Source organism: Heterodontus francisci, chromosome 5 (genome assembly GCF_036365525.1).
Source record: "Heterodontus francisci isolate sHetFra1 chromosome 5, sHetFra1.hap1, whole genome shotgun sequence".
Classification (NCBI taxonomy): domain Eukaryota; kingdom Metazoa; phylum Chordata; class Chondrichthyes; order Heterodontiformes; family Heterodontidae; genus Heterodontus; species Heterodontus francisci.
The window spans coordinates 66572929-66596135 of record NC_090375.1 but is presented as its reverse complement, the minus strand read 5'-3'; the positions used below and the strand labels follow the sequence as shown (position 1 = coordinate 66596135).

Below are 23207 nucleotides of genomic sequence, written 5' to 3'. Positions count from 1 at the left end.
CTCTGTGTTCATGAGTTATTCAATTCCCATTCACTCATGGGATAAATTAGATTTTCAAAGGGTTGTCAGTGCATTGTTTTCTACAATTGTGTTCCTAAGCCTCTTTTTATCTTGCTTGCTCTTCCCCAACCTTAAAAAGCTTTCTTAAACCATTTGACTCTAGTCATCTCCCTTAAGTCATTTCCCAATTCCTGTTTGGTATCCAAATTTTCTTCCCCTGCTTGTGAAGCACTTTAAGTTATCTTGCTCCACAACACTCTTAAGTCAGTAATAGCTGCAGTTGTTCTTGCATCTTCTCTTGTTGCAAAATGTGTTTAGTTTTATATTTTAAATTTTTTGGGGATTCTCAATATCATATGCTTTCACCCTTTTTTCCTAATTGGCACCATAAACATTTCATGGCTGTTCTTTTTTTCTTATTAAATGAAACACTATGTTTTTTTTTCTCACATAGTGCTGGCACAGGATTGTGACACAGGCCTCAATGCTGAGATTTCCTACTTCTCCCAGGGTGCAGAATTTGCCATTACCCCTCAGGGGCTCATCAGCCCAAAGCAACAACTGGACTATGAGCGACCCAACCACATGTACGAATTTGTTGTTGTAGCAGTCGACAAAGGCCACCCCCCTCGGACTGGAACAGCATCAGTGAGGATCAGGATGACTAACATCAATGATGAAGCCCCTGTATTTTCACAGAACATGTATGTGAACTTCTCTCCATGCGGTTGTGATTATTTTTTACTAAAAGAAAAAGGAGCCAAGGGATTTGGGGAGGGGGGAAATACCTCTGGTAAAAAATGTACCCCATGTATACTATTCTTTTTTAATTCTTTTTTTCAAGCAAAACAGCAGTTTTTGAACGAATTTTCCCTCCCATGGAGATAGACTATTTTGTGTCCCTCCTGGATTAGCACAGTTGAGCATACAGGAGTCAGTGCTTCAGACAGCCTGCAGTCTGAACTGGAGGCAATCCGGGAAAAAATAGCATTGGTTAGGTACTGCTGGGTACTCAAAGGACTGACTTTTCCCTGTTGAATTTGCTCTGAATCAGCCTTCAGTTTCAAAGCACTCATTCCTGTCAAGATGTTCAGGTGGGACACAGGCTTCCCATAACATACATCTTTAAAATGACTCTGAGTCTCCATGGGACAAAGCATCGGTAACTAAATTTATGGTATTTCCTGAGAATTTGTTAAATTTTTCAAAAATAGTACCTACAGAGGATTGCTTTATACAGAAAACATGCACTTGGATGCTTCTCTTTTCCTTTAAATAATTCTAAGCTTTTTCTTCCCTTTCATAGCTGGTAATATCAAAAACAGATGTTTCTCAAACAGTGAACTTTGTTAATATAATCAGGTGCAGGACCTACATTATAGTCTTTGAAACCCAAGTGCTATGTTTGTTAATGTTAATACAATGTTTTCCCATTGCTTTGATTTCTTGGTGCAAAATAAGGAATGGATTTCACTTGCTGGAAACATCTATTTACATGGTAAAACCATTTGGATCTATGCTCTGAAGTATGTCTATGGTTTGTTGGTTTAAGCGTTTGAGAAGATGTTGGTGTGTTTGCGACAGGAGATGAAATTTTTCTATTGTTTCCTAACTGAACTATTGCTGTGCCTCAGTTGATAACACTCTCCTCTCTGAGTTAGAAGATTCTGGATTTAAGTCCCAGCCTAGAAATTTGAGCACAAAATCTCGGCTGATACTTCAGTGCAGTACAGAGGGAGTGGATGTGCTGCCTTTCGCATGAGAATATTAAACCAAGGCTCTATCTGCTCTCTCAATGTGGATTGAAATGATCTTGTGGCACTATTTTGAAGAAGAGCAGGAGAATCCTTCATGATGTGCCGGCCAATATTTATCTGTTAACTAACATCACTAAAATACATATAATCTGGTCATTATCACATTGCTGTTTGTGGGAGGTTGCTATGTGCCAATTACCTGCCGCGTTTCCGACATTGCAACAGTTACTACACATCAAAAAGTGCTTCATTGGTAGTAAAATTGGCATTGATGTTCTTTCTTTTCTTTCTTTCTATTTTTCTTTCTTTTCTTTCCTTTTCTTCCTTTCTTCACTCATGGAGCCTTCGGAATTTGAGAGCCTATATCTTTTTTACAGTTCATTTGATTCTAAAGTAATCCTGCATTAATGAACTTCCCTTATCATCTACACCCAGATATAAGACATTTCTTTCTGAGGATGCTGGACCAAACAGCCTGGTTGCTACAGTACACGCGAAGGATCCTGATGGTGACAGTGTTATCTATTCAATCACAGGAGGCAACCAAGACAGAAATTTTGAGCTAGACAATCAGAAAGGTAAAGCTATGCTAATATCTTTGGCCAGATTTTGTCACATGTGAGCTAGAACAACAACTTATATTTATATAGCGCCTTTAACACAATAAAAGGCACTTCACACAGGCATTATAAAACAAAATATGACACAGAGCCGCATAAGGAAATATTAGGGCAGATGACCAAAGGTTTGGTCAAAGAGATAGGTTTTAAGGCATGGCTTAAAGGAGGAAAGTGAAGTAGAGAGACAGAGAGGGTTAGGGAAGGAATTCCAGAGTTTAGGACCTATCCAGCTGAAGGTACAGTCACCAAAGGTAGAGCGATTAAAATTGGGGATGCTTAAGAGGCTATAATTAGAGGACCGCACATATCTCGGAGGGTTATAGGGCTGGAGTAGATTACAAGGATAAGGAGGGGTCAGTACAATATTATTTATATAGCTGTACAGTATCATAGTAACAATTCTCTCAGCTGTAGTCCAGATCCCTGCAATTAGGGAGAATACACCATTCTACTGATTACACTAATACTGTCATAGAATAATACAGTACAGAAATCAGTCATTCAGTCCATCATATCTGCGCAGGAATTTAATCCAGGCCACAGCAGTGCCAAATCTTAACCACTTAACCATTGGGGAATCTTAAGTCACCATTGCAGACTTTGCACATCTGGCTGAAGGGTTGAGCTGGCCCTCTTTTGGGTCATTAATATCACTTGATAACTTCAAGAGTTTGAATTGGGTTTTGTTCACTCTGGGTCCTCACTGGGCGAGACATGTATTTCCTTGAATAAAGAAGATTAAGGATCTGACCGAGGTATGTAAGAGGAGCAAAGGAGTTGGTAGGGTAGATAGAAATAAACTATTTTCTCTGGTGGGTGAGTCCAGAAGAAGTGGCATAAACTTAAACTTAGAAGCGGGGCCATTCAGGGTCAATGTCAGACAGCACTTCTTCACACAATCTGGCTCTCGCTCCCCCAAAAGCTGTTCAGGCTACATCAATTGAAAATTTAAAAACTGAGACTGATAGATTTTTGACAGGTGAAGGTATTAAGGGTTAAGGAACAAAGGCAGGTAGATGGAGTTCGATACAGACCAGCCATGATCTAATTGAATAGCAGAGCAGGCTCGAGAAGCTTATTTCTGTTCCTACGTTCCTAACTCAGAAAGCAAGCAACTGATAGAACCTCTCTACTTTTCAACATTAACTTGCATTTAGGCAGTGCTTTTAATGTAGAAAATGATCGCAAGGAACTTCACAGAGATGTGAGGAAAATGATCGCTGAGCCAAGGAACCGAGAGATTAGAAGAAATGACCAAACTTTTGGTCAAAGGGGTGGATTTTAAAGAGGGTAATGAAGGAGAAGAAGGAGATGGAAAGGCAAAATTAAGGAACAAGTTCCAGATAGTGGGACCTAACCAGCTGAAGGTTGAGCAATAGGACAAACAGAGGGCGGAGGGGATGCACAAGAAGCTGGAGTCAGAGGAATAGAGAGTACGAGGGGTAACAGAGCTAGGGAAGAGTGAGACCAAAGAGGCACTTCCAGAGATGAAAATTTTAAATCTGAGGTGTTGGAGACCTGGGGATACAATGCAGATTCAGTGAGAAACAGGGATAAATAATGGGTGAGGAAGACATGGTACAGGATAGGATAGAGGCTATAGGAGTGTTGGACAAAGGGAGTGGAGGGTGGGAGGCCAGCCAGCCAGGGTAGCATTGGAGTAATCAATTCTGGAGCTAAAAAAGGAATGAATGAGGGTTTCAACAGCAGGTGGACTTGGGCAGGGGGCAGAAGAGCAATGCTACGGGGTGAAAGTAGGCAGAGTTTGTGATGGAGAGGATCTGGGGACAGAAGCTCAGTTCAGAGTAAAACAGGATTCTGAGGTTGCAACAGTCTGGTAGGCCCTTCCAAAGGGTGAATGGGTGAGTTTCTGTGGATGTAAGGTAAATGGGTTGGATCATTTGGATCCACCTGCTCCATACTAATGAGCTGCCCTCCCACTGATCCCCACAAACTCCAGCAGGATCAGTGCTGGAGAACACCGTAGGATACAATCTTGGTGTAACCACCAGGATCATGTCCTGATGAATCTCAGGGTTGATGACTTTGGAAAATTGTTTAGCAGTATAAATCAAGATCTTTTATTTGATCTGTATGGGGAGAATTTTAAAGGCCCCAAATTGGGCAAACAGTTAGAACAAAGAACAGTACAGCACAGGAACAGGCCATTCGGCCCTCCAAGCCTGCGCCGATATTGATGCCTGCCTAAACTAAAACCTTCTGCACTTCTGGGGTCCGTATCCCTCTATTCCCATCCTATTCATGTATTTGTCAAGATGCCTCTTAAACGTCTCTATGGTACCTGCTTCCACCACCTCCCCCGGCAACAAGCTCCAGGCACTCACCACCCTCTGTGTAAAGAACTTGCTTCGCACATCCCCTCTAAACTTTGCCCCTCTCACCTTAAACCTATGTCCCCTAGTAACTGACTCTTCCACCCTGGGAAAAAGCTTCTGACTATCCACTCTGTCCATGCCGCTCATAACTTTGTAAACCTCTATCATGTCGCCCCTCCACCTCCGTCGTTCCAAATTAGGTTTGGATTTTACCACGATTTTAAATTTTATGCTGATCTGTCTGGTCTCCCATCAGCTGAAGGGAGGCAGGGACTGCCAGATCCAGCAGGTAAGCACCTTTCCAGCACTGCTTGTAGCCCAGGTAGAGCAGATGTGTTTCCCCCTCCCACCAGGCTAATCTGCTTCACACCCCCAACCCTCAGAAACGACCCCCTCACCCCACGATCAGAAACCCTCACCCCATTTCCTGATCCGATCTCTCCCCTCCCACAGAGTCGTGATGTTTCACCGACCTAGATTTTCTAATCTCTTCACACCACAGTTTTTGAACCCTCCCTCCCTCCCTCCACTGCACTCCCCAGTTGCAGCCTCCGATCTCCCTCTCCGACCCTTCCAATTTACACTCCAAGCCCTTCTGATCTCCCACCCGGACCCTTGCAACCTTCCTTCCCAAACCAAGATGTCCTCCCAAGCCACAATCTTCCACTGAACCTGCCTTTCCCATCTCTTCCCTCCAGCCCACTGCAGTTTTTCTGAACCCTTATTCCATCCCCTGCACTCACCTTTTTGACGTCTCCCCCCAATGCCTCTGATCTCTGCCTCCTTGACCCTTCTGATCTCTCCTGACACTAGTCTCCAATATACCTTCCAGCCTCCAATTTTCCCTGTCTCAGACCTCTGATCTCTCTGCTGGAAAATGGAAACAAAAAAAAGTTAATCTAGTCCTTCTGTTAAATTCGGTAGGACCTGAGGGATACTAACTTTCCAGTGTTACCCGAATGTAAAACTGACACCCCCCGCCACCCCCCGCACCCCTGCTCTATCCCAACCTATGCTTAGATACTGGGGCCTATGGCTCAGTACCATATCACACAATGAATTAATGCACTAAACCATTGGAGGAGATATTTTTTGAGAAATAATTCTTAAGATCTGAAAATGCAGTGGGATTGTTTTGGATAGAAAGAGCTAAGAGTCAGCTTGTTCACACTAAATGTTAATCACAATGATTATTTTTTCCAATGACAGGTATTATTAAACTTCGCAGAAGCCCACTGCCAAAACTAGAGGGACCTCTGTATGTGCTGAACATCACAGCAACAGATGACAACACCTCAGGAGGGCCCACATCCCTCAGCAGCATTGCTCAAGTCATTGTGGGGATCAACGATGTGAATAACAACAAGCCAGTGTTTTCAGAGGTACGAGCCTCCTCTGGAATATAGGCATGCTGTGGGGAAACAATTTAAATGAACTGACTTAGTGGGGGGGGCAATTAAAAATTACAGGCATTTTAATAACAATAAATACATAATGAAGTAACTCCACGCGTGAATCAGGATTACTCCTGGACCAGGAATCCTGCATAATGGGAGAGACTTTGTGTTATATACTGTTCAATCGTTCGTAAAGAGCTAGGAACTTTTGTTTTATTTCATTCATGGGATATGGGCGTCGCTGGCCAGGCCAGCATTCATTGCCCATCCCTAATTGCCTTTGAGAAGGTGGTGGTAAGCTGCCTTCTTCAACCACTGCAGTCCATGGGAGGTAGGTAGACCCACAGTGCTGTTAGGAAGAGAGTTCCAGGACTTTGACCGAGCGAAAGTGAAGGAACGGTGATATAGTTCCAAGTCAGGATGGTTTGTGACTTGGAGGGGAACTTGCAGCTGGTGGTGTTCCCATGCATTTGCTGCCCTTGTCCTTCTAGGTGGTAGAGGTTGCGGGTTTGGAAGGTGCTGTCTAAGGAGCCTTGTTGCATTGCTGCAGTGCATCTTGTAGATGGTACACACTGCTGCCACTGTACGTCGGTGGTGGAGGGAGTGAATGTTTGTGGTTGAGGTGCCAATCAAGCGGGCTGCTTTGTCCTGGATGGTGTCGAGCTTCTTGGGTGTTGGAGCTGCACCATCCAGGCAAGTGGAGAGTATTCCATCACACTCCTGACTTGTGCCTTGTAGATGGTGAACAGGCTTTGGGGAGTCAGGAGATGAGTTACTCGCCACAGGATTCCTAGCCTCTGACCTGCTTTTGTAGCCACAGTAGTTATATGGCTACTCCAGTTCATTTTTGGTCAATGGTAGCCCCTAGGATGTTGATAGTGAGCGATTCAGCAATGGTAATGCCATTGAATGTCAAGGGGAGATGGTTAGATTCTCTCTTATTGGAGATGGTCATTGCCTGGCACTTGTGTGGCGTGAATGTTACTTGCCACTTATCAGCCCAAGCCTGGATATTGTCCAGGTCTTGCTGCATTTCTACACAGACTTCTTTAGTAACTGAGGAGTCGCGAATAGTGCTGAACATTGTGCAATCATCAGCGAACATCCCCACATCTGACCTGATTATTGAAGGAAGGTAATTGATGAAGCAGCTGAAGATGTTTGGGCCTAGGACACTATCCTGAGGAACTCTTGCAGTGATGTCCTGGAGCAGAGACGATTGACCTCCAACAACCACAATCATCTTCCTTTGTGCTAGGTATGACTCCAACCAGCAGAGAGTTTTGCCCCTAACTCCCATTGACTTCAGTTTTGCTAGGGCTCCTTGAAGCCATATTCGGTCAAATGCTGCCTTGATGTCAAGGGCAGTCACTCTCACCTCACCTCTTGAGTTCAGCTCTTTTGTCCATGTTTGAACCAAGGTTGTAATGAGGTCAGGAGCTGAGTGGCCCTGGTGGAACCCAAACTGAGCGTCACTGAGCAGGTTATTGCTAAGCAAGTGTCGCTTGATGGCACTGTTGATGACACCTTCCATCACTTTATTGATGATTGAGAGTAGGTTGATGGGGCGGTAATTGGCCGGGTTGGACTTGTCCTGCTTTTTGTGTACAGGACATACCTGGGCAATTTTCCACATTGCAGGGTAGATGCCAGTGTTGTAGCTGTACTGGAACAGCTTGGCTAGGGGGGGCGGCAAGTTCTGGAGCACAGGTCTTCAGTACTATTGCCGGAATATTGTCAGGGCCCATAGCTTTTGCAGTATCCAGTGCCTTCAGTCGTTTCTTGATATCATGCGGAGTGAATCGAATTGGCTGAAGTCTGGCATCTGTGATGCTGGGGACTTCAGGAGGAGGCCAAGATGGATCATCAGCTCGGCACTTCTGGCCGAAGATTGTTGCAAATGCTTCAGCCTTATCTTTTGCACTGATGTGGTGGTCTCCCCCATCATTGAGGATGGGGATATTTGTGGAGCCACCTCCTCCAGTTAGTTGTTTAATTGTCCACCACCATTCACGGCAGGATGTGACAGGACTGCAGAGCTGAGATCTGATCTGTTGGTTGTAGGATCACTTAGCTCTGTCTATCGCATGCTCCTTACGCAGTTTGGCACACAGGTAGTCCTGTGTTGTAGCTTCACCAGGTTGACACCTCATTTTGAGGTATGCCTGGTGCTGCTCCTGGCATGCCCTCCTGCACTCTTCATTGAACCAGGGTTGGTCTCTTGGCTTGATGGTAATGGTAGAGTGGGGGATGAGGGTACAGATTGTGGTTGAGTACAATTCTGCTGCTGCTGATGGCCCACAGCGCCTCATGGATGCCCAGTTTTACATTGCTAGATCTGTTCGAAATCTGTCCCATTTAGCACGGTGATAGTGCCACACAACACGTTGGAGGGTATCCTCAATATGAAGACGCGACTTCGTCTCCACAAGGACTGTGCGGTGATCACTCCTACCAACACTGTCAATGACAGATGCATCTGCAGCAGGCAGATTGGTGAGTAGAAGGTCAAGTATGTTTTTCCCTCTTCTTGGTTCCCTCACCACCTGCCGCATACCCAGTCTACCAGCTATGTCCTTTAGGACTCGGCCAGCAGTGGTGCTACCGAGCCACTCTTGGTGATGGACATTGAAGTCCCCCACCCAGAATACATTCTGTGCCCTTGCCACCCAAGTGCTGTTCAACATGGAGGAGTACTGAGGGAGGGCGGTAGGTGGTAATCAGCAGGAGGTTTCCTTGTCCAAGTTTGACCTGATGCCATGAGACTTCATGGGATCTGGAGTCGATGTTGAGGACTCCCAGGGCAACTCCCTCCTGACTGTATACCACTGTGCTGCCACCTCTGCTGGGTCTGTTCTGCCGGTGGGACAGCACATACCCGGCGATGGTGATGGCAGTGTCTGGGACATTGTCTGTCAGGTATGATTCAGTGAGTATGACTATGTCAGGCTGTTGCTCGACTAGTCTGTGAGACAGCTCTCCCAACTTTGGCTCAAGCCCCCATTAGTAAGGAGGACTTTGCAGGGTCGACAGGGCTGGGTTTGCTGTTGTTATTTCCGGTGCCTAAGTCGATGCCGATTTCATTCTTTTTTATTGACTTTGTAGTGGTTAGATACAACTGAGTGGCTTGCTAGGCCATTTCAGAGGGCATGTAAGAGTCAACCACATTGCTGTGGGTCTGGCGTCACATGTTGGCCAGACCAGGAAAGGACAGCAGATTTCCTTCCCTAAAGGACATTAGTGAACCAGATGGGTTTTTACAACAATCAACAATGGTTTCATGGCCATCATCCATTGCAGAGCAATACCCTGGGTCTCTGGGTTACTCGTCCAGTGACAATGCCACTCCGCCACCACCTCCCCAATTAGCTAGGAACTAATTGTAATGTGTAAGTGTGTTCTGGTGTGCCACAGTCACTGCTGCACTGGAGCTATGTGACATGTAACACTACAGCGGTCTAAATGAGTTTTACCAAATAGCATGGACAGCTGTATGAAATACACAAAGAGCTCCAGCATTTCTAAATCTAAAGTGTGATTATTTCTAAATTATGGGAATCAGAAGATATAATATGTGGCAGCAGGTGTCTGAGTAAGCCTAAAACATTTTAAACAAATTTAATGCTGAATTAGATTGAAAAATCAACTCAAATTAGCGCCAGAGAGAGGGGGAAAAAATGGAGTGAATTGTGCGAAAGTGAAATGGCTGCCGGCACAGGAATGAATTCACAGCTACAGCCCATAATGAATTGGGAAGCTGATGATGTCGTAGATGTATTTGAGATGTTTAAACAAAAATGCAGATTGACATTCAGTAGTTTTCTAAAAGGCACTACTGAAGAAGAGAGGATCAGTTATCTCCCCCTGTGGGCAGGAGATAAAGAATTACATTTATTTACTAGCTGAGAGCTGAGCGAAGAGGACAACAAAAACCCAGACAAAATCTTTGAAAAATTGAGCATCCATCTCCAGCCAAAATCAAATCATCGGATCTACCAATATGAATTTCAAGGCCTCAGAATGGAACTATGTGAGCACATTGACAATTTCGTAACAGGATTGAAAAATACAGCCAGAAAATATAAATTTAAGGACACAGGTAAAAACTGATAGATCAGCTAATTTAGTGTTTTGCCACATCCTGAAGTATAAAAATCTCTAATTGGGAAGGACAAGCTCACAATAACGCAGGCTGTAGACACTGCCTGAACACATGAAGCCACGAGCAGACAGATGAAGACACTGACTACCCAAATGGCGAGCCTTTAGTTAAGCAAAGAGAAAGGCAGCGGGGTTGATGCAGTGAAACAGCAACAAAAGAATGCACGCCAGACAGAGAGAAAGACGTGCAAGTGCTGTGGACGGCCACATGAATTCACAGACAGAAGGAAATGTTCACATATGGATCAATCGGCAGAGCTTGCTGAAAGCCCAATCACTGTGAAAAGATGTTCAGAACAAAGGAGGGAGGTGGTAAACGAGGCACCAGAGATAGAGCAACAGGGGCAAAAGAAACCAAAACATCCATACCCTGGAAGATGATGATGAGTTTGAGAACACGATAGACACAGGAATCATACAACTGCATGAAATGTCTGGGTTGACAGTTCCCAGAGTAAAGAAATTTAGACAACCATTCAGATCAGGAATAGGGTGAGAAATAAGCCCACAACGATAAATCTGAAGGTGAAGTTTGATGCTGGAGTGCAGAGTAACATCATCCCGCTCAGACTGTACCGGAAGATCTTTCCTGAAAATTTGGAGGAAAATGATTATCCAAGGAAAGGAGCTCTGAAACTGAACAACGTCATGCTAACAGCATATGGGGGAACTAAGATTTGACATCTAGGAACAACCCAATCAGAGGGACACACAAAGGAAAAGATGTTAACTGCATGTTGCACGTCACAGAAACTGATGGTCCTGCTATCCTGGGGTTGTGCAGTTGTGAAGAGCTGCAGATTACCTCAGTAAACCATGAGGTGAAGGAGACAACACTGAGAGTTGAAGACAGTACACTCATTGAAAAGTGCACTCCGATCAGAAGCAAAGAAGATCTGGTACAAATGACCCAGAGTGTTTTGATGAGACGGTTGGATGCTTTTAAGATTTTGGGTATCACATCACTATTGACCCAGTGATGAAACCAGTGATTCCTCCCCCATGTAAAGTACCAGTAGAACTGAAAGGAAACCTTGAAAGAGAGCTCCAAGCAATGGAAGAAAAGAAGGTGATCGCCAGAGTCACAGAGCCTACAGAGCGGGTAAATTCCACCGTGGTGAGAGAGAAGCCAAATGGACGACTGAGAATTTGTTTGAATCCCAAAGATCTTAATCAAATAATAAAGAGGAATCACTATCCTATTCCCACGCTGGAAGAGATCACACCAGCACTGGCAGGGGCTAAAGTTTTCAGCACGTTTGATACCAGGAATGGCTACTGGAATGTGAAGCTGGATGAGAAATCTTGCTGTTGACAACATTCAACAGAGCCTTTGGACGGTACAAATTGCTGCATCTATCTTTTGGCCTTAAAATGAACCAGGATGTGTTCCAGCAGAAAGTAGCTGAGACGTTTCAAGGATGTAAAGGAGCAGTTGGCATAGCTGATGATATCCAGATATATGGTGTGGACAGAAAATGTAATGGCTACCATCTACATGAATCCATGGAGAGAACCAAGAAAGCTGGGATCAAGCTAAACGCAGACAAATGCATTGTTAAGGTGACAGAATGCGAGTTCTTTGGAATGGTGTACATATCTGACAGAATCAAGCTGAGTCCTGAATGAATCTTAGCTATCTCTGGGATAGAAGCCCCAAGAGATAAGAAAGAGTTGAGAAGTTTCCTTGACCTCTTGATCCAATACATGAGCTCCTTCATAATGTACATGTCAGAACTCACAGCAAACATGCGGAAGCTGATGAAAAAAGATGAAGCGTACCAGTGGTCAAAGTCACACAACAGGAGTTTCAACAAACTCAAAAAGGTAGGATGTAAGGCGACAAGACTATCATATTATAATAAAAAGAAACCTGTCATTCTGCAAGTAGATGCTTCTACAAAAGGACTGGGAGCAGCCCTGGTACAAGAGGGAAATCCAATAGCATTCGCGTCCAAATCTCTAACCTCAACTGAGATTAGATGTGCGAACATCGAAAGAGAGCTTTTGGTAGTCATGTATAGATGCGAGAGGTTCCACACATATCTCTATGGGAGAAAGTTCATCGTGGAGAGTGATCATCGTCCAGTAGAGCAGATCTACAAGAAAAATCTATGTAAAGCACCAGCAAGACTGCAGAGGTTACTCTTGAGGCTTCACAGTTACAATTTCACTCTGAAATACAAGCCAGGAAGAGAAATGGTGCTGGCAGATACCTTATCTCAGTTGTCACCACCCGAGAAACACGAGATAGAAGATCTAGGTACAAAGATTCATCACCTAATGAATGTAACACTACCAAAACTGAGTCAAATTAGAGATGAGACCAGCATTGAGGAGGAGTTACAGATGCTATCTCAGCAAGTGATCCAGGGATGGCCCAATAAGATATGGCGTACACAGCCAGCAATACGGTAGTACTGGTGTCTACATGCAATGTACGCAGAAGTACAGAAACACTCAGCAGAAAGAGGAGATGATAGCTACTGAAGTACCACCCAGACCATGGCATACTGTAGGAGCCAATTTATTCACATACAATCAAGACGGTATCTCATAGTCGCAGACTACTACTCAAAGTTCCCTTTTATCCGGAAGGTGAAAGACTTGAGAGCCACAGCAATCATCTCAGCAGTACGAGTTCTGTTCGCTGAGGAAGGGATTCCTGAAAGATTAATATGTGACAATGACATCCTCTTCATCTCTACGGAATTTAATGAATTCGCTGATCAGTTGGTTCAACACCATCACCTCATCACCACACTACTCATGGGGACATGGGTTTATAGAAAGACACGTCCAGACGGTCAAAAGAACCCTTGTGAAATACCAAGTGATGAAGGAAGACCCAAACCTGGCCTTATTGTCATTCCAATCTACACCTCTCAAGGCTGACATGAAATCACCTGCAGTTGATGAATGGATGAAAATATAAGACAACTCTGCCAAGCAAGATACATCCTCCACATGACGAGGAGAAAGGGAGACAATAGCTCACTGAAGCACAGGTAAGGGGAGAGCAACACTTCAACAGGCATGCTAAATCCCTACCTGAGTTTTTAAAAGGACAATCTGTACATGTACAGGATCTGATCATGAAAACCTGGAGCCCAACAAAAGTTGTTGGTGAAGCTGAGACTCCAAGGCCATACGGCATTGAGACCGAAACTGCTGAGCATGAGAAGTAAAAGAGTCCATATTTGACTTACACCTGAGCTTGAAAAATAGAAAAGACCATCAACAACACCGGAAACATCACTATCCACTGAGACAACATCAACAACATCACCAGCAAGTGACACAACATTAACAACAGGAAGCAGACTCCTCCAACTCCAGGAGTAACATGCACAACATCACCTGTGCAGTGTGCCAACTTACCACTGAGAGCGACGCATGCTAAATCTACAAGATTGAGGCACAACATTTTTTCACAACATCTTTCCACTTAAGCAATACCGGGAATAATATTATTAGAAAAGAAAATAAGCTATAAAAGACTCTAAAAGGGTTTCAGTTTATTTCTAAAAGTCAATTGTTAATCTTCTTTAGTTTATAAAAATTAAGTTAACGATTGCATCAGTTATATTGATATAGAGGAATTATGTTTTTTAAAGAAAGAGGGATGTTATATATTGTTATATCATTCGTAAAGAACTAGCAACTAATTAGCTAGGAATTAATTTTTATGCGTGTGTGTTCCACTGTGCCACATTCACTGCTGCACTAAAGTCATGTGATGTGTAACACTACACCAGTCAAAATGAGTTTTACCAAGCAGCATGGACAGCTGTATGACATACACAAAGAACTCCAGCATTTCTAAGTCTAAAGTACTGTTATTTCTAACTTATAGGCATCAGAAGCCATAACACTTTGAAGAGCCTAAGCTAATATTGCCATACATGAAGTACCAAAGAGAGTGTAACAATGCTGGTTTATCATTGAAATGAATTTAATGCTTTCAACAAGGCACGGAAATCAGAGAGTGAGGTCACCTTGGCTCAATTTGGCACATAGGGTCATAGATAATTACAGAGCAGCATTTATGGAGCTGTTCCGCTGCCTGCTCTCTTGCCCTAGGGAATGTTGTCACAGTTCAAAAAATGGATAAGAATTCTTCTGAGAAAATGTATTTGTTATTTATTTAAAATAAAAACAAGAAATGCTGGAACTACTCAGCAGGTCTGGCAGCATCTGTGGAAAGAGAAGCAGAGTTAACATTTCGGGTCAGTGACCCTTCTTTGGAAGTAGCAAATATTAGAAATGTCAAAGGTTATAAGCAAGTGAGGAGGGGGTGGTACAAGAGATAACAAAGGAGAAGGTGTAGATTGGACAAGGCCACATAGCTGACCAAAAGGTCATGGAGCAAAGGCAAACAATATGTTAATGGTGTGTTGAAAGACAAAGCATTAGTACAGATAGGGTGTTAACGGACTGAAGATTGAACAGCAGCAAGTACAAACATGAAAAAAAACAGTTGGTAAGCAAACTGAACAAACTAAGATGAAATGAAATAGACACAAAAAAAAAGATTGTAAAAAATGTAAAAAAGAAAAAAAAAAAGAGAAAAAATAACTAAAAATAAAAGTAAAATGGGGGGCCCGTCATGCTCTGAAATGATTGAACTCAAACCCTATCTGTACCAATGCTTTGTCTTTCAACACACCATTAACATATTGTTTGCCTTTGCTCCATGACCTTTTGGTCAGCTATGTGGCCTTGTCCAATCTACACCTTCTCCTTTGTTATCTCTTGCCCCACCCCCGCCTCACTTGCTTATAACCTTTGACATTTCTAATATTTGCTAGTTCCAAAGAAGGGTCACTGACCCGAAACGTTAACTCTGCTTCTCTTTCCACAGATGCTGCCAGACCTGCTGAGTGGTTCCAGCATTTCTTGTTTTTATTTCCGATTTCCAGCATCTGCAGTAATTTGCTTTTATTTGTTATTTATTTGTTTCTTTACACTTGTTTAGGGAGTGGTATATGATAGGCCCAGTTTTAACCCTCATGCAGAGGTACTCATTTTGCCCATGCCAGACTAGCATCCAGCACCATTTTAGCAGGCACAGATTGGACAGCAAGTGAGGCCCTAGACCCAAGGCTGCAGGGACCTCATTGGCATGCAAAAGTTGACATCTAATGTCATCAACAAGAATTTTTCATGTCCTAAAATATTGCTACTTAAATTGAAAATAAATCTTAAATTTAAAACTTCAAAAATTAAGTTTAAGATTAGCTTACTTGAGAGGTGAAAACAAAATGGCAGCCGAGCTGGATAGACAGCTCATAAATTAGATTCACACAACCACCTGGTGGCTAGACCCCGCAATAACAAGAGCAGAGTTCAAGAGTAAATGCTCATATAGGAATTATTAGTGGAAAAACTTGACACAAAACAAGTCACAACAGGAGCAAAGGAAATGAGTACAGAAGTAAGATTTTTGTCTTACAGTATACAATAAAATGCGCCGCTGTTGCTTGCTGGAGTTATAATTTCAATGCACATTCCCACCCCACTGCAGCCTGAATAAGATATGGTAAACAATGGCAGTGATCCTATCACTATAGCTGATCTACAGCAAGATGATGCCAGCTCATTCAGAGGTAACTGAAATATTCTTTAATTGAATAAAACTATTTTTAAGTATCTTCCAAAGGAATTAGAGCAAAGTATCACTTAATTTAAAGTAAATCAAATTAAGCAAACCGGTTCCTTAAATCAACCCCATTATTGTACTCGTAGCACCGAACTTTACATGCTCAATCTGTTATTTCCCTTTTACCAAATTCCTTGCACCTCAGTCACATCAGAGTTGTCAGTACAAAAGTTACACAATCCTGTATGATAGTGTCATGGATTCTAAGGAAAGTCTGAGTATGACATCTTCTGTCTTTCGGATTTTATTTCAGTGTCTAAAATACAGTGACGATGCCTGTGTCTTGGAAAACCAGCCTCCTGGAACCTTTGTATTACAAGTCAAGGCCTATGATGCTGATCTTGGAGTGAATGGACAGGTGAAATATGGACTCATGGTTCGAGATGGAGTTATTCCAGGTTTCCATATTAATCCGGACACCGGTGAGTATGCTGCTCAGTAACTTTGCTATAAAAACAAACTGGTAATCTTAGTTAAAAGTAAATAAAACTATCCAATCCAAATTGGTTTTCCATTTAATTTGTTAGTACTGTGTAGGAAGGATCTTGTTATGGTTATTCAAATACTGGAGTGCACCAGTTCTGTATATGCAGATGCTTAATGGGATAAATCATAGTTTTATTTTAAATGAAAGCAGTCTGGTATCTCTCATATAGTACCAACATTTGTGCAGCTTTATAGTCAAAAACCTAGTTGAGTCATGCAATCAGGCAGAGAAAATATTATCATACGATCTGAGAGGATGTAGCTTGTCCAGTACATTTCCAATCAGGATTGTTGCATCTGCAATTCTGGCTGCACTTTCCTGATTGGAGCTCCATGGAGAGAGAAGGTGAGAAAAGAAGGGCTATGCACTAAAAGAGTTTAAAAACACTCTGTTGTTGTGACCCAATTAACTTATTTACATAGAGTAGAATTATTACATCTTAGTTTTTGCTTTAGAGTGGGTAATAACTAGAGGTCAAAGATTCAAAATCATTGGCAAAAGTCCTAGAAGGGAGATGAGGAAAAATCCTTTCACTCAGAGAATTGTCAGGATCTGGAATGTTCTACCTGAAAAGGTGGTGGAGGCTGATTCCATGAATAATTTTAAAATGGAGTTGTACAGCTGCTTGAGAATGAAGAACTTACAGGGTTACGGACAAAAAAGCAGGAATGTGGAACTAAGCATGACTGCTCTTTTATAGAACCAGCATGGGGACAATGGACCAAATGGTCCATTCTCAGTACTGCAGGATTTTATGATGAAAGTGTACTGTTGTCACAGTTTCTTCCAAGAGAATTGTAAACAAATGAAAGAAAACAGTGTCGATTTTCGTCGAAAGGACTGTAGAGTTGGGGGGAGCACTCCTTGTGACTCCACATAACGTTTTTTTTAAAATTAAGAATAACTTCGCTTTAGTTGGCAGTTGCGCGGGCCACTGAAGAATCCTGATTGGGCAAGCCTGACACCTGTCCCACTCACCAGGAACAAATTTCGTACAGGAGTCCTTCAACAGGTGCTAGGCCCCTCATTAACATATTCTCGATGGCTGCTGGGACACCTTGAAAATTGGCCTGACAAATTTAGCAGTTGACCCAACGCCTGTGCAGATTGGATGCAGGAGGTTCCACTGCTAAATTTGTGTGACTTGCATCCGTTTTACACCCAAAAAGTGGACACAATGCAAGCCAGCTACTACCCCAATGTGACCACACACAATGGTAGCATTCTGCTAGTCTGCCACCTTGTCAGTAGTGAGAGTCAACTCTGAAAAGTTAGAACACTTTGATCTTTAGAGAGAAACTTTGATTTGAAGATTGTACTGTTAGAATTTTTCAACAGTATAGCAAATGATTCTCTGAGGGTCACAGTCCATCATCATAATAGGTACTTGTGCTGCTTGTTTTCAATCAGGAGCTTCTATTCATCTGAATGCACTCTTTCTCTCAAGAATATAGTGCAGTATAGTCATGCCATTCAACCCATTCAGAAGACAAATAGTTGCTTTGAGTAACTGTGAGTTCAAATAATTGGGATTTAAAGATTTAATTTGAATAAGGAGTAGAAGAATTCATAAAATGCTTGGTTGCTAGGTTAATTCTTTTAAAAATTCCTTTGTAGGATCAATTACCACAACCCAGAGTTTCGATAGAGAGAATCAGCGAGAATACACTGTGTCAGTGACAGCAACAGACCAGGCCCAGGAGCCACTGATCGGCATCTGTCAGATGATCATACTCATAGCTGATGAAAATGATAATGACCCAAAATTTGAGAACAGTCGTTACCAATGTAAGCATCAAAGACTGGATGCTGCCCACCGATAAATGGTTCCAGGGTGTTTCTGATTTCTTTGATGTTAGAGTGATGTTGGATTCCTGTGTAATAACCAGTGTTATGGTACTGTAATTTCCTGTCCCCAGTCCATGTTTTTCCAGAAAGTGAACAACTTCTAATTCTTTTCTCCTGTGACTCACACTTGATAAAATCAATTTAGGATCTTAAAATAAAACAGCCTTTTCATGCTGTCTCTTCTGTTTCTGCCATAAAGTATATGTTAAGTGCATTCAATAATTTTAAACATTCCAAAACAGGCATGTAATTTGCAAGTGTGCTGTCATTTCTCAATAAATGATGCTTTTTTCCTCCCCTCCTGTACTGAAGGTACTGACTCATGCTAAGCTGTGGGTCAACATATATTTTCCCCACCTGCATCTTCCCCAGCTGTCAATATTCTTCATGTCTGCATGTAAACGGTGAGTTTTTCCTTTCTGTGTATCAGTGATACTGAGCTAAATTGTTGCATCACAACTCCAGCTCCGGTTGAGATCACTACTTACTTGGGATTGAATCGAGGGTTAGGGTTAGGGGTAGGGGTAGGGTCTGTGTGGTTTGGTTCCATATTGAGAAATGCACCTTTTCTTTTTCTCTTTTGGCTTTGCCACACTGCATAACATATCTTGTCCACATTCACAGAGACTTTGGTATCACTTTGTTTTTCATCATCCTCTTCTGTACTGACTGCCCAGAGGTTAGCAGAGTGGCCTCTTCCTCCAATTTTTCCACCTTCCCTGTAGCAAATTACCTAGCCTCCACTTGATGCCTTTGCAGCATATTGCAGAAATGTGGCACTCACATATTAGGGAATCTTGCCAGCAGTCTATATTTTACAAGTCTGTCAAGCAGCTCAGTACAGCTATAACATGCTATCTTATCATTACGCTCCAATAGGGGGCAGGATTTTCTGTTGGGGTCGGGACCCCGACATTAGAACCATTTCTGGGTCCCGAACACGCTCGGAGGGGGAAGTAGACATAGGCTGTCATTTTCCCTGAGATCGGCCCCAATTGGCTGGAGGGAGGGTTTGGCGCCCAATTAGAGGGACATCAGGTGGGGAATGGAGGCAGAACTCTGAAAGTGCAGGCCTGATATAAATCTCATGACTGCAGCCACTATTGTGATAGCTCTCTTGCAATGCAATGGCAGCCAGAAGGGTGTAGTAAGAGATGCAACGGCCAGGCACCTGTAGCAGGGCTGCCCCACTATTTCGTAATGCAGCCCTTGAGGTGATGCAGGAGGCAGTGTGGAAAGGGGTCTTCTTCCTGGAGGGTGGTAGGAGAAAACCACCCAGCCAAACCAAGCAGGCCTGGCTAGAGGTGGCAGAGCATGTAAGCAGCCATAGTCGTCAGGAGGATATGGGTGCAGTGCTGCAAAAGGTTTAATGAGGTTCTTTGTTCTGGCAAGGTGAGTGCAACGTGACTCCCAGGTGACAGGCCTCCAGGTCTGCAACCAGCAGCAGCCACACTAATTGAGCAGCCTGAGGGCACATGGTGCTCCTGCACATGGGAGAAATGTGTGCCCAGGACAAATACTGACCCATCAGCAAAGCTCAAAGCCCCAGCAATGTTGAGGAACTGTGGCAGCACTGATATATGTAGCTTCTTATTTAAATGAGCCACTGGCATTGGTGAGAGAGGCCAGCATTGCCTTATCACTCTCTCTTTTGTCCTTGCAGGAGAAGAGGGTGCACAATGCTAGGGAGAGGGCACCCCAGCTCGCCATCCTCACAGTTACGGAGGAGCCGCAGTAGAGATCGCGCGGGTGGTGCCACATGAAGAAATGGGGACAGAGAGATGGGAGTATCTGGAGGAGAGGGTAAAAAGATGTTGAATTCTGTACATGAAGGGGATGGAGTGAACTCCTCCCCATGCCACAGCATGCCAAAACATCAGCTGCATTGGGAAGCCTCAGCTCTGCAGAGGCATCTGTTGTCAGAGACGAATTCTCATGATCTCCCTCTTACGTCTCCCACAGGGCCAGTTTTGAAGTGGGAGAATGACAGTGCTGCTGCAGCATCACCAAGGATCTTGGACGAAACAGAACCAATAGACCCATCACTATCACATCATTCAAGCACACCCTCCACCAATGCAGATACATTCACATCGGTGGGTCCTCATGCACAATTATAAAGGGTGGCATTGGGTGAGCAGCACATCAAGAGCGAGCAGGAGGAGGTTACGGAGACAGAGGCAGGTGTGGGCAGTCCCCCTCGGAGGATGGAGGACATGTATAGCCATGCTCAGCTGGATGCAGATGCAGGGCCTCCGGAGTTACAAGCAAGCCAGCTCTACTTTGACCAGCAGCATGACATATGAGCCCACATGACAGAGTTCCCTGAGGAACTGCGGGGTCATGGGCTGAGAATGGAGGAGTCCATTCAGCTCATGAGCACCACAATGCCTCAGGACTTTGAACGCATGAGCTCCTCCATTGAGAGAGTGGCCAACCTTATGAGGAGCCATATGCGGCAGCATTCTGAATGAATGCAGAAACAGCACACTGACATGCACAGAATGCATGCAATGCTGTGTAGCATTGACCAGTCAGTGGCACTCATGGCGCAAAGACGCATGGACTGGATGCCAGTTGTGCCCATCAATTGGTTCCCTCCAGCGATCCAGATTACCATCAAAGGGCTGAGGCAGCCACCAATGAGAATGATTCTCTTTATGATCCTATACTTTATCATTAAGGAATGTTGTGGGTCTGGGGTATCAGTCTGTTTATCCCACTGAATACGTGCTATCCCTTCCTCCTGGGAGTCAGCCACAATAGTACCATAAGCTCTAACTGAACCATCGGCATCAAAATTATTTATCTCAGAGACTACCACTCAATCTGCCTGAGGCAGCGGAATGGGATTCTGTAATGTACTAAAACAAGTTGTTGGATCACCCAATGGAAAAATTAAGCCAATCCCTTCTTCATTAGCCATTATATCGGAACGGAACCTGAACTAGGAATTAAAATATGTCAGGACCTAATCTCAGCTAGGATTTAAAGTGAACTTTAAAGGAAATTTCCAAACCTCAAAAGTAGAATGAGGGAGTTCTGATTTAAGATCCACAAACCATGATCAAGATTTTGCTGTCTATAGATTCTTAAATCGGGATCTTAATACCACTGACAGTAAACATTCCTTCCGTACTTACAAATCTAAAATAATCATTAAAGACTAACATATAAGTACCGGATTCTGTTAACAAGAAGACTCGTTTTTGGGTGCCAACTGAAGTGATTTATGACTTTAACCCCTTATAGGGACTAAACCAAATCAGGACTACGTCCCTATGAATCTCCCTTAATTAAGTTCAAACCAGACAAATTCTTATAGACACTTATTTGGATGCAAAGAATTGAACTAATTTTCCCTCAAAGAAAGAAAACCAACAGAGAATATTACCATCTTTTGGATAGCCTATTTTTAATAATTATGGCTAGGTCATAAATATCCCAGATATTACAAGGGTCTGGGAAACTCTCTTCAATATGTATCTCTCCACTTAAAGAGACACAGAGAGGGGGTTCTTATAGCATACAGAATGTTCCATGAGATGATTTATTAACTTTTATATGTTTATTAAAGAATTTAACATGCAATACACTTTTAAGTGGATAAGTATATCACAATATCAAATATTACTAAGAGATGTAACACATAATCTTATTTCTATCATAGAATCCAAAAGTTTAAACTTGCTAATGTTACAGCAAAATACCTTAGACTATCCATCAAAATTTAAAGTAAACTTTCACATTAAATTCCCTGAGTAAGGCATAGGGTGAGAAGTATTATTTGAGGAATTCAACACTTCTAATCTTTGCTTCAAAAACTCTCATGTTTATACTGTTGCTAAAGTGTCATATGACCTCTTAGCATATAGGTGTTACTTTTCTGTGTGTGTTTTTCTTGCTTTCAAGATCCATATTTGGTAGTATCATTAACTAACTCTCCATTTAATGTTTTACTGGAAATCCCCTGTTCTTGAAGTTTTGAGCATTTATCTGGTCAAATGTTTATAATTGTGTTTACTTGACCTCTTGTTTCTGTAAGTCCATTCATTTATTGTTTTATTATATATAATTGCTTTTTTATGGTTCCTTAAAGCAACCTTTTGAGCCAATCTGTCTGCATCAACAACCCCATAAACTAATTAAGTTTATTGCTACCTCTTATTAATGTCACACAGGATATTTCAATGTGTGTGTTATCTTCCAAATCCCTGACAACAGAGACACAAATGGATTGCCCAACTTGTTTCTGGTTCATAACAGGGACCTTGAAAGACCTTGAAATTTTTAACTCTACCTGTTTAAAGGGGAATATCAGTGAGTCTTGAAGACTGATCATTTATTTAACCTTTAATTCTAAAAGGTATAATATATTAACTATATCTGAATGCTACCTAGTTAAGCCTATTATACCTATATTCCATTACAAGCAAAGGCCACCACGTCGGTCATTGCAATAAGCGGTTCACTGGGGGTTATTTCACTGTAATTGTGTGCATTATTATTTATTATTAACATTGGAGATTTTAAGCCATGATCCCAGACATGTGAGCTTCCATTCTTTAATGACAAGACTGTAAAAGATGGAAGAAGTATTGAAGGGAAGCAGTGGCATTTGAATGGGGACACTGAGACCGCTGGAGATTAAACATTGTCAGTAAGAATGGAACTAATCAAAGTTATGTGGTTAATGGATGTGTTCTTACAGGCAGATCAAAGTGAGTTCCAGAGAATGCAGTACTGCTAGATGAGTAGCGTTCAAGTGAAATGTGCCTGGATCAGACGTGCCCTGGAGTTCATGCCATCCTGATGAGAGCCTTGACTCCTGAGCTGGCCCCAGCCAACTCGTTGCACAGCACGGGAGCCATTCTGCTCTGTATCTACCTCCTCCTCCTCTTCTTCCTCCTCCTCCGATAAACTGTGTCGATCTAGTGCT

At 42.8% G+C, this 23207-nt stretch overlaps 1 protein-coding gene across 2 annotated transcripts in view; it reads left to right on the top strand.

Annotated features, from left to right (window-relative positions):
* The window catches only part of si:dkey-22o22.2 (neural-cadherin), a 295092-nt gene that overhangs the window by 155413 nt on the left and 116472 nt on the right, over window positions 1-23207 (top strand). For both annotated transcript variants that reach the window (XM_068031572.1, XM_068031571.1), the window contains exons 6-10: window positions 455-704; window positions 2193-2335; window positions 5923-6095; window positions 16187-16355; window positions 18038-18208. In XM_068031572.1, the coding sequence (XP_067887673.1) occupies window positions 455-704; window positions 2193-2335; window positions 5923-6095; window positions 16187-16355; window positions 18038-18208 (906 nt within the window). The remainder of the gene's footprint in view (window positions 1-454; window positions 705-2192; window positions 2336-5922; window positions 6096-16186; window positions 16356-18037; window positions 18209-23207) is intronic.